The sequence below is a fragment of the Pollicipes pollicipes genome, unplaced genomic scaffold (genome assembly GCF_011947565.3).
Source record: "Pollicipes pollicipes isolate AB1234 unplaced genomic scaffold, Ppol_2.1 Scaffold_3087;HRSCAF=3621_pilon_pilon_pilon, whole genome shotgun sequence".
Classification (NCBI taxonomy): Eukaryota; Metazoa; Arthropoda; class Thecostraca; order Pollicipedomorpha; family Pollicipedidae; genus Pollicipes; species Pollicipes pollicipes.
The window spans coordinates 25535696-25548173 of NW_023596225.1; the positions used below are offsets into that span (position 1 = coordinate 25535696).

The window sequence follows — 12478 nt, forward strand, 5'->3', positions numbered from 1 at the left end:
CGGCGCCAGCTGACCGGCACCGCAGCGCCGCCGCGTCGCTGCGGCCGGCGCCGGAACTAGCCGGTAGGCTCCTCAGCCGCGGAGACGGAGCTTCAAACCACCGATCTTCGCGAGACGGCTGCGAGACGCAAGCACTGTTCTCGGTCAAAATAAGTGTTGTCAGCGAAACCAAAAAAACAAAAGAAGCAGATCGCTTGTCCGGGACGGGTCACTGAGAACCTTACATGCAGTCCGACCGTTTCCAACGTTATATCCCGAGAAAAGCCGGCGAGTGAACAGGGGCCTGCCAGCCATGCCCCTCATACTTTTGATACAGAACATGTAACTTATGCATGGATAAGAGGGATATTTGCATGAGATACGAGCAAAACAAAATGTGGAGGTAAGACATATTCATTTTTGTAACCATCGTGACTTCATGCCCTAGGCCGTCAATGCGAAATTCAATCAAGAAGTGAATACCCTCTGCTACAAATTTGGATGCTGCTAGCTTTGTTGTTGCAATATCTATTTACGCTAAACTTTTGGCCGGTTGCACGCGACACTGCTGTCCGCGCCGCCGCCTGGCGGCTCGCGCCGCCGCCTGGCAGCTCATGTTTGCGATGCAAACGCGACTACGAACAGCCAAGATAACGCTTAAGCACACCGAAAGTGCAAAACCTTAGACACTAAGATGTGCCGTTAACTGATAGATAACTACTCGTGCGCAGCATTCTATTCAAAGCTGTTGAGCATACTCCGACAGGTTTCTTGTTTCATTTTTCAAGCATGAACAAGGAAAAATTATTCTTAAAGACCTTTCCAGCCTCCACAAAACCCGAAAACCTGACGCAATGGTGATTTCGCCATGTCATCGGTTGCAGTACTATGAGCTAAGACGTAGCTTACTTGAAAGTAGCCAAGTAAATGCCTGTATTAAGGCCTGTGTAAACAAAAACCACACGGAACCGCTAAAGCCTTAACACAAAACTCCTGGTAAGCTAAGCACACCGCATGGCCAGGTGAGACGCAACTTCGTAAACATTTAAACCTAGCGATTTTTAGTGGGCATGATTCTTTTCAGGACGAGTTGCAAGCCGAGCGACTGGCCCCATTTCCTAGCTATCCTCGTGGGCTGCGGCAATTTTCTTCGTGGCAGATAGGCAGCAGCAGATCCACAGCCGATGGTAGCATTTTAACACAGTCGCACCGTACCAGTGCGGGGTTTCTATACGTCCATTTGCGGGGTTTCTACGCGCACTAGCCGTCATGAGGATATTGCAATTACAAAATTACCGCATGAACTATTTTGGATAGAACGCAACGTCGTGGAATAGTCAGGAAGCCCGCAAAGTGTAGAGCGGCGTTTTTCGTGGGCTGTCTTTTTCAACACAGACAACACTTGTCCGCCCGAAAACACTTCGTCACGGCAACAGCGATCTTCTCCGAAGATCCATGTTTGCTACGATGCAAAAATAAACTCGGTCCATTTTCGCGGAAAACCATATTGTGACATAGTTATCACCAGCCATGTTTGTTTCTACGATGTTGGGTAGCTACGTAGTCATCAAACATTCTGACTGACTGTCGGTGAGCTTTTTGTGCCGCTCGGACAGTATGACTTCAGCTGTTACCAGGGCGACGGAGCGGACCCTGCGGAACCGAGCCCCAGCCATTAAAAACAACATATCATCGATCCCAGTTTTACTTGAAAGCCCATCTGGTGGCTGGGGCAGTCCAGGGCAACCAGGCGATCTACTGAGTGACATCGCTCAAACGGACAACAAAAAATCCCCCCCCCCCCTTCCTCACAGTCCCGCCGCAGGCCACGTCAGCAAGCTCTGAAGGCCCGCCATCGATCAGCGTCAACAGAGGGCGGCAGCGCCCCGCTGCACTCAGCGCGTTCCCCGTGCAGCGGGGCAGCGGAGGACCAACTTTGTCCCGCCGGTCACGCGGGGCGCCCGCGACGAACCGGCGTCTTCAGCACCCCGCTTGCATCAGCCGATGTCTCGGCGCGCACCGGTGACGATCGCGGCACGCGTCAGCTTATGCGGAAACGTCGCGCGACAGCTACGGGACAGGCAATCGTACCGGCCTGCTTCAGCGGTGTTATCACCCTTCCACGCTTCCATTCCTTTAATGTGCCATCAGGGCCTCGCCTCACCTTTCGCCTGGCTAAGCTTGGCCACAGTCTTAAACAACAAAAAGGCGTTGATGTATCTGGTCCGTTGTCTCAAGCGGTTGCCAGTTCGCAAGTATACTAAGGCGATTTATTATATGACTGACCTAGAACGAAAATAATCGATAGTTGCCTCGTCCTAATGAAAATATGCGGTGAACAGAAGAGGGAGTGCGCCAACAACAAACCAACGCTGGTAAACAGGGATATCTTTCGGATAGCATCTCACACCCATGCCATCTCAGTCAGGTGACCGGCGTTATAACGACTGTCGAATCACCTCGCAGCAATGCGCCGCCGGTAACGCAACCCTCACCCGGCAGACACAATCCAGCCCACCGGCGGGTGCTCCGCCGGCTGGCAGCTCCTCGGGCGGGTCTGCCGGCAGAGCCACCGGCCGGGCGTCACAGGGCGGTACTCACCGGCAGGTGGCGGACCGGTCGCCGGTAGGTGGCGGGCCGGTGGCCGGCAGGTGGCGGGCCGGTAGCCGGCAGGTGGCGGGCCGGTCGGCCGCGCGGAGCGGCACGGACGGGGCGCGGGCTGGCTGGAAGACCCTGCCGCCTGCGGGAGCAGCCAGCGCTCAGCTCGCCGGTTTGACAGCGATGTCAGGGGGACCGAACATCGGCCGGGGATGGGTGACTCTATCCAGATATCTTGCACGCGTCGAGATTCTGGCGTGCGTCCACTCTCTGGCCGACCACTCACACACACCAGCAATGCTCATGAGCAATACCTCTTAACTGGTTGGCATGCTGCACAACATGCATGCATGCAGTAATACCACCTTCTGTTGCAGATCCATGCAAGCAGAAGTTGGAGCCCTTGGTTTCTGGGTTTATGGATGGAAACACACTGGCTTGGGTATGCAGTCATATAAATATATTCAGTTACTGGCATCATATGATGCTGCAACAACACTGGAAAAATTATATCAACCTCTATGATTGCCAATGATTATTTTAAGCCTGTTGCATGAAGCCAGCTGTTGCATGGGGCTGCCCATTGCAACAGTGGATGGCAAACATGTAAGCAGAGATATCAGTGATTTATGAATATTAGGTAAATATTTGTCTGGGGAATCCATGCAGCTACATGTCCTCTAGGTGCTGATAGTGACAAATTTGAGTTAAAATTGTGGTAGTAACAAAGATACTTGACAAAACTATCTCAAATTGTGTTGTCATGAAAATCAAAGCACATCTGGTCTAATGGTTGTCAGGGCAGATGGTAAGATCATGTTATGTATCAGCAATGCCCATATAATACAAAATATCCTGTATTGAGGTCAGCTCAATGATCATGTCAGCAAGGCAGGCAGTTAAAAGTTTATATCCAGCACAATTCACACTGTTTTCATGTCAGTAATCCAGGTACCATGTAGCTTAAGGAAGAGCTAAATGGAGTCTTTTGATTAGCATAACCAGCCTTAGACAATAAATTTGCTCCTATAAGTAATAATCTTAAGACTTCCAAGTAGCCACAATCATAATATGATATACAAAGTTGATGCATTGATCAGCTGGCACTGTGCAATAAGCAACTCGTCAAACTCTCCCATTCACTGACTCCTACAATTTACAAAGCATTGATAGCTGCATGCCAGTGTAAAAATGGCATGCAGAGCTAAAGGATTATAATCTATTAGTAACAGCTGCAGAAGATTCAGACAGTGTGTTATTCAAGCTTGTAGACAATCATATTTTGTCAATGAAATAAATAAGCAACATATATCATGCATATCAATGGAGTCTCCATTATCAACAAAGACCCTAACCATTGGTATAGGGCATTAACACATGAATTATTGAGGGTGGTGTTGGTATCCCTTTGGCTTCATAGGGGAACCACATGTCTAAGTCCATCATTACATATCAGATGAGAAATTGCTAGATCTGCTTATACCAGTGCTTCATAACTGCTGGCAGTGTTCTCTTTCATTTGAAGGCCTCATTACCTTCAGAAAGCCTTTGTCGGCATGGGGAACTCCCAAAGCATTGGTTTTCACTTACCAAGTGTACAACTTCCGCTTTGCAAAAAATTCCATTCACTATGGATGACCAGAAGAAATCTGTACATTAAGCCTTGTGTTCACATGAGCAAACCTCAGGTCATGCATAAAATGTGCTGAATTATCAAATCGTTTTTGGCCTGAATTCACTTTTGCTGCATCCCAATTCCCTGAATTATGGGCTTGTCATGAGCTGAGATCTGTTGCAGCCTCCAAATATAATCAGTCAGGTATACACAAAACGCGCACTAATTCGGATGTTGAAATGCCACTGCTGCACTACACATGTTACATATTGGCATCTTCACAGCCTGATACTTGTTTTTTCAGTTGCAAGTTCGGAACATAAGATTGCATGGCACCTCTTTGATCTCCATCCGTAAATAGCTGTGTAACACCAGCCATAGGCAATGTGCAAAGTGGAACTGAGTAACGCTTACCTGTATAATTTTCTCAATCAAGTTGGAGATGAAATCACAACCTCAATGGCACATCACAACCATACCCACAACATTCCTTTTGGACTACACCAGCAGCGAAACGGTTAAAAATCGAGCGTCAACTAAGTTCATATCGAAGATCGTGCGCCATTACTGTACACATGAATCTCACTAAAGTGCTGTATCAAAATTACTAAATACACTCAGTATATGCTTGGACGTACTGTCATGTTTTCAGGCACATCTTTCACTTAAATGAACAATTTAGCTAGTTCCAAGACTGTGTTGATCATAATTTTGGATTTCAGGTGAGTCTGAGTCCTGATCATTGTGCTCACGTAAGCATTTGGCGAGAAAGTTACCTATTTTGCTTGAAACTTCGGTATGTAAAGCTCTCATCAAAAGGACGGATTTTGAATATATGTTATTCTCGGTGCCCACATTATTTTCTGAAACTGAAATACACATGTGCTTGTGATTTGTACTGTTAACGTATGCCCAGGATGGACCCCATTGACCTATACAAGTTGGTTATAGGTCAATGATGGACCCTATCCTTACAGTTTCCAAATACCTGTAAATTACCAAAGTTCTATTTGGACAGCTCTGACGCATTCTTTACATCCCGTGGCGCAGTTTATTTTCATGCGATTTTTCCGACTTTCCCCCTGGTTGCTAGAAGATTGTCCGTTTAGGTGCCGGGCGGTGACTGGTTTGAAACGAAGTAGGGCGGGCATTGGCGGACAGCGGACGTGCGGAGAGCACCGGGCCCCTATACTTGCTGAGCTGCGCGACATACACGTGTTTTGCCATCTGTCAGAGCTGTTATGATGAACCCATGTTATGGATCAAAACACAGGCACTCATAGCCAATTCAAGAATATCAGCATTCAGGTGACCCAGGACCTAATCATACCCCCCAGCAGGAGGGTTTCCACCTGCTGGCCGAGTTTTTGGTACACCATGGTGCTCAATGTACTATATTGGCACCCCACTATGTAGTTGCATGTTTCTGCATCACCCATTGTACCCAAACCTGTTGTACTTATATTCATGTTTGGCCTTGCTGAGCCTTGATTTGATATGCCTGATATGAAAGGTACACACACAGCTTGACTTTTTTCCTACTTTTTATCCTTTTGCATGGGTAACTTTTTCCCCATGGGCTACCATAACATTTGACTCAATGGGCACAATAGGACCACAGGTATCAGCACATCATAAAACACTCATTCAGCGTTTGTCAATCTTTTAAATTATTGTTGAACATATACACAATGCTGTGGACACATTACTCATCAGATATACCATAGCTGGGAAATATACCCTATGTCACAAGCCATGTCATAAATGATCAAGACATTCTACCATTTATAGCAGCTCATTTCACTAGCCTCATGTGATTTCGTGCATTCATTCCTACCCTTATCAGACAGTGCCACCATTTAAGGTTCTGTACCTCTCCCTTTTGACCACAGCCATGATGTAGGCAGTCACTCATTGCCCTTGTGCTCACTGCCCTGTGGTGTGTCTCACCTGACCATAATGGGTTGTTGGCAGGTGTCCCTGGTTGCTTGAAATTCTTCTGCTTGCTGCCCTGTGGGTGGTGCATCTCTCATCTGACCATAGCCGGGTCATTGGCAGGTGTCCCTAGTCGCTCAATGCTCTCCTGCTTGCTGTCCTGTGGTGTGCCTCTCCCATCTGACCATGGTCCGGTCATTGGCAGGTGTCTCTGGTCGCGGCCCTGCTCGCCGCCCTGTGGTGCGTGACTCCATACGTGCTCGCCCCCGCGCCGGCCACTCCGCCGCCCGCCATGCCACGCCTGCTCAGCGTCGACTTTGAGGTGTTCGGCCGCGTGCAGGGCGTCTTCTTCCGGAAGTACACGCAGCAGGCGGCGCGCCGGCTGGGCGTGGTGGGATGGTGCCGCAACACGCCCCGCGACACGGTGGAGGGCCAGGCGCAGGCGGCCGCGCCGGTGCTGGCCGAGATGAAGCGCTGGCTGCGCGAGGTGGGCAGCCCGCAATCCAAGATCGAGCGCGCCGAGTTCCGCAACGAGCGCGAGGTGGCCGAGCTCGACTACCAGGGCTTCACCGTCAAACACTGACACCGGCGGCGGTGGCGCACCGTCGCCTCGAGGCGCCGAGCTCGACCGCCAGGGCTTCACCATCAGGCACTGACGGGCATATTGGTCTGACTGGGCACCGCCTGTCGTCACGTGCCACGATGTCAGCAAGACATAGTGGGTATTGATTTTTGTGTTCTCGGGCTGTTGGCGCTATGGCATGCAATGCAATGTCAGCTTGGCGTTTTCATAAAATGTAACTCAGCCTTCATGCAATTGTCAGGTTTGTTTATCTGTTGTGTTGTGGTTCATGTTCACCTTCCTACTTGTGCTTAGTTCAGACAGCATGAGCTAGTCAGTTCGAGAGGAATGTCAACAATAGTTGCGAATAGAATCAGGCAGCTGGGTTTACATTGCAGGGGAGGGCTTCCAGTGAATAAAAACCAGACGTGGGCTCATACGCATTTAAATTCAGTATTTCTGACCCTCATCTAAGCATGGAGGGGAGCGTCATTTCTTCGTGTCGTGATTGGCGACATACAATGAAACTGACGGTGTAATTTCCATGCTCATGTTCCTGTAGGAAATGCTTAAAGACTTAAGGCGTGGCAGAAGAACGTAGGCAAAAGTTTGTAAATAGATATATGGGTGTCTCGTACATAAAGTAATGTCATTGATGAAAGCTCGTATGGGAAAGCTCACATGCTTAAAGCACAGACACCATTGTTCGTGCACGGATGCATTCCGTAAATTTTGTAACGGATACCGTTCGTTTGATGAAAGCTAGACTCCAAGACTCGTAAGTATTGAACGGTTTGCAATAAGTGTGGATGGACAACACTCATGTGGAGTGTTCCAGGACATCTTGGCCGCCCGGGCACATCATGCACCGTCAGCTCGAATTTTTGCTGAATCGTCTCCGTTGTGCAAACTTGTGTAGATTCTTAATGCAATTTTTAACTCTATACAGCGTCCAGTTTTATAAAGTTACGACATTGTGTGCCCCCATAAAGTGCCCCCAGAAGCTAGATAACTGTTTTAAACAAAAGGTCGCATGCTCATTTAAAGTCAGTGACCGTGTTTGACCTTTTGAAGGTCATGGTGACCAAAATCATACAAGACTGCTTTGAGTTTTGCATTTAAATAAGCGACAAGGATTGCACTAGGCAGCATGTTTCTAAAAACAATGTTGACCTGGGTAGTTTTAGGTCAGTGACCCATTCTCGCCTCTGAAAAGTTCATGGAAAATATATAATGCGGTTCTTGATATCAATAAATTCGAAATGAGCACCAGAAACTACCTCACGCAGCAAGCCCTAGAGTAGCAACAGGTTGGTTATGACTTTGGTCTGACCCCCACACCTGACCCTAGGTCAATGTTATTTGTTCATTCAATTGTCGCGTTGTTTGAGAAGGTAGTCAGAGATGTATGGTGTCGTCTAACACTGTTCTGGCATCAGATTGAACGATTCCCCAGAAATTGACTTCGCTGAAACCATGGCCTGACTTTAGCCTGCCATAGGTCAGCGACCTTACAAGATACATCTAAATTTTTAAAATCAAACGATCCGCTATTCAATGGTCTACGGCTATGCAAAAATTGGTGCGGCTATGTAGCGCTGTTCGGAAACCATTCTGGAACAAAGTCTCTTAGAAGGTCAACTTGACCTCTAACCTAGCGCGTGTTAAGGTTACTTTCGATAAGGGAGTGTATACCAGGAGTCTAACCGGCGCTGCCCACAGTATTCTAGAAGCCAGCTGGCGCCCGCCGCTGCCGTCAGCTGGCGTCAGCGGCGGGTCAGACAGCAGCACGGTCGGGAGGGGTCAGGATGGGGGATAAAGGGGGAACGCAGCAAACAACGCTAGATCTGTGGTGGATGTGTTTTTGTTTTTATTTTCTAACCTACGGTTTTTTCTGTTAGGGTCGTTTTGCACTTATGACTAATTAGGGTATCATTTTGCTGCCCACCAGAGGATCGGAGGGTGTTTTCATTTCGTGCCATGAAGAGCGAGGCTAGTCATGATACATGACCTGACTTATGCAATTGGAGATTGAAGTTCCTCGTCCCCTGTCAAAAGCAGACGAAAATTTTTCCAACGAACATTTTTTCATGCTATCTTTTTCCTTTGCCAACTTTTACATTGCGAACTTTTGATGTTACGAGCTTAATACCTACATACTCTTTCCTGATGAACATTTGGTATATAAAATATGTCCACGAATAATCGCCATGCGACATTTTTGTATGCGTACTTTTCCCGCAATCTCGGCTGGGTCACAGCGCAGCATTCAAAACTACAGACCATGTTAGTCATCAGCCGTATGCATAAAACCATGTGCTGCGCGAGCAACATAATGTTAAAAATTTTGCTCACGCGCCCGGGTGGCCGGTTGAATACCCTTTGCTCGGGTGGGGCTCAATTTGACCGTCCTGAGATCTCGGAAACTAAAAGAGCTAGAGACACCAAATTCACAGGGTGTGTTGACCCGTACGTGAACTCACTTGACCTCGGTCAAAATTTGAAGTCCCTGGGTCATGACCTTCAGGTCAGCCAACGTCAAACAAGGCCAAATTTCAGATTAGTCTCCAAAGGGCCCCTAGAACCGAGGCAACCGTCGTAAGCAAAATTGCAAACGCTCAGTTAAGGTCCGTCACCTTGTTTGACCTTTTAAAGGTTATGATGACCAAAATGACATAAGACTGTTCTGAGTTTTGCATTTGGATAAGCAACAAAGATTACGCTAGGCAGCGTGCTCCTAGAAACAAAATGTTAACCTGGGTGATTTTAGGTCAGTGACCTATTCTGACGTGTAAGAAGTCCATGGAAGGTGTATTATGCGGTTTCCGCTATCGATATATTCGAAATGAGCACCAGAAACCAGCCCATACGGGAAACCCGAGAGTAATAAAACAGGTTGGTTTTGACCTTGGTCTGATTTTCATGCCTGACCCTAGGTCAATGCTTTTTGTTTATTCAGTTGTTGTGTTGCCTAAGAAAGAATCTCAGGGATGTCTGGCTTCTTCTAACACTCCGTTGTTTGATCGGATTGAACGATTCCCTAGAACGTGCCTTCGCTGAAACCACGGCCTGACTTTGACCTGCCATAGGCCAGCGACCTTAAAAGGTACATCTAGATTTTTTATGTCAGACGGTCCGCTATTCAATTGTCTACAGGTACGCAAAATGTTGCGCGGTTGCCGCCGCGCCGTTCGGAAACCATTATGGGAAAACCTTCCGGGGGATCAATTTGACCCCCACCCCCACTCGAGCGCGTGTTAAAGGATATAGGGCCTTTAAGAAGTTGTCGATCGATAACCCAAAGTTGCGTCATGTTGAGCCACCATTAAACTGGCCTGGCATTTGAACTCAGAACAAGTGAATGGGTCAAATCATCACTGAAGATCGGTGCTCTTGAGGGTCATTCCACGTCGTCAAATTGGCCCGGGAATGTTGGCTTAACAATGGGACGATTAGCACCGAAAAATACTTACTTCGGCCATCATTGGCACCAACTAAGCGGGGTCCTGCCTTCGAGATACTGACATAGCACTGAATATTTCACCATCTAAGATCACTTTAAGTGCCTTAGCTTCAAAGCTGTCATCAGTTGGATATGCATGGGTGTCAAGCAATTCCAAGCCCGCTCAAGATGTAATTTCAAAACAAGAATAACGACCTAAATCTGAACAATCAAATGGACATTCTCTCTCTGGAAATGCTTGATAAGCTCTGTAGCGAAATTCAACACAATCACAGGCGCGACCGAATGGAGGGTGGCGGAGCCCGCTCTCTTGGTCGTATTATAAAAAAACACAGATCGCTCCTGACGAAATTTACAACCCGACGTGAAGCCCTATCACCTAGTTCTCCGCTCCCCCCCCCCCCCCCCCTCCCTCCATATGAAAATCGTTGCTATGCCCCCGGCCACGATGGTCGTTTGTGTAAACAATACGTTCTCCCAGAGAGCGTGAACACTCCGAGGAATTTCTCCGGATCCGGAGCAGTCGGTGCGGCACGCGCGTGAAATGGTAAACCGCGCGACAGGTAAGGGAGATGGCAGCCGGCGAAGCAGGCGAGGGAAATGGCAGCCGGTGCTGCAGGTAAGGGAGATGGCAGACGGCGAAGCAGGTGAGGGAAATGGCAATGGGTGCAGCAGGTAAGGGAAATGGCAGCCAGCGAAGCAGGTGAGGGAAATGGCAGCCGGTGCCGCAGGTAAGCGAATTGGCAGCCGGCGAAGCAGGTGAGGGAAATGGCAGCCGACGGAGCAGGCGACGAAATGATGCAGTTGTGCGCCGTTGGGACGACAAGCAGACCACAGATGTGTCGTATGTGAGCGTGTGGGTGACGGGACGTGAAAGTGTATATCACGATCATACTCTTGCGTCGAAAAATGCCCTTGTCGATGTAGCGGTGGTTTGAGTCTTCGGGCGCTTATCACAGTGCAGACATTCAGGTGCTGAGATTTAGCTCCCACTCCAGGTGTGCCGATTCACGCTGGTCCGGTGGCGTGCCGGCGGTCAGCCACTTAAGGCCTTAGTCGGTTCCCAAAACTAGCACAACCCCGCCCGAGCCGGCCGTATGGCGGCTACCCTGCCGCTTGGTGGTCAACTGGTTAGCTGTGGCAAAGGCGCCCTGTGCGCCTGCGCACTGGCCGCCTGTGACCCGCCAGTCGAGTCAAATGCGCCGCTGAATATTTTATCGCCCTTGAGGTCACTGAGATCATTCAGGTTACAAGGACACCACCTGCTGGTGCACATAGGAAGTTGGGAGAGGTCAAGACTGCTCAAAAATGGGGAGGGGCGGGCTCGATGTCTCGCTTTTTGGCCTCGGAATTTTGCCGCCACCGCGACTCACGATGTCTTTCCGTCTTTTCATCACTCTTCCTGTCCTCAATCTCACTTCATTCTGCAAGCTTGCGATGCCCCGTTTAGCCGAGCAAGATGCATGCGTCAGTCATGAGTGGCCTGAAGTGTTCCTGGTATGATCCACGTCCTAGCGCCGAGCACATACCCTGTACAGAGGTCCCTGTGCGGGCGAAGTCCCGGCAGAGAGCCCCCAAGTGCATTTTTGCCATTCCCCAGTACATCCGGCATAGGTTTTTTAACAAATAATCGGGGCCATTTTCCTTATTGTGGTATCATGCTTAGTTCCTGCAGTAGCAGGAAGGTGGACTTAATTTAACCTGTCAGTCATGTTCGCCATTGTTCGGTCACACCTATCTGATGCAGTTTGACGAGAGCTTTCCGATGGCATCTTTCGCGTGGCTCCAGCCAGCTTGGCTTTTGAGATATGATCGGGGACTGCTAAGGCCTCCCCTCGCTGGGTGACCGTGAGCTGAAAAAGCGCCCACAAGGGAGGGTTGAGGGGCCTCTGTCTACAAATCAATAACAACATTTCGACGCATAAGCTCTCAAGAAAATAACATCTAGCTAATAAGCATTAGGCTAAAGCGCATTTCGTCCAAGTAGAAGGTATTCAACCGAAAACATATTTCGGTAGATAGCATTCCACGAAAGAACATGCAGGCTAACTAACATTCGACTAAATAACACCCCGGCATGTGGCAATCAACTAACGCCATTTCGGCAAATGAACATTTTAATAAAGAATGTGTCGGCAGGCTGGCATTCAGTTAATATGTATTTCGACTTTTGAACATTTCCAGCAGTTTGACACGCCGGCAAAAATGCATGTCGGCAAATCGACGTTCGATTTTTATCATTTCGCCCAAATGACACGGCGGCAAAAAAGATGTGCCGACAGAAAGGCATTCAGTTAGGTGCATTCCGCGTTATTTCATTCATTCC

The 12478-nt window shown here is 48.7% G+C and overlaps 1 protein-coding gene across 2 annotated transcripts; it reads left to right on the plus strand.

Moving 5' to 3' along the window:
• Positions 1–5282: 5282 nt before the first annotated feature.
• On the plus strand, positions 5283–7126 carry LOC119089607 (acylphosphatase-1). 2 transcript variants are annotated; one of them, XM_037212383.1, is made up of 2 exons: positions 5283–5500; positions 6333–7126. In XM_037212383.1, exons 1-2 carry the CDS (start codon positions 5450–5452, stop codon positions 6708–6710), a joined length of 429 nt encoding a protein of 142 aa, XP_037068278.1. In that variant the 5' UTR covers positions 5283–5449; the 3' UTR covers positions 6711–7126. The 2 variants fall into 2 exon arrangements, with proteins under 2 accessions (XP_037068278.1, XP_037068279.1); XM_037212384.1 differs by having other exon boundaries at positions 5304–5330.
• Positions 7127–12478: the final 5352 nt, after the last annotated feature.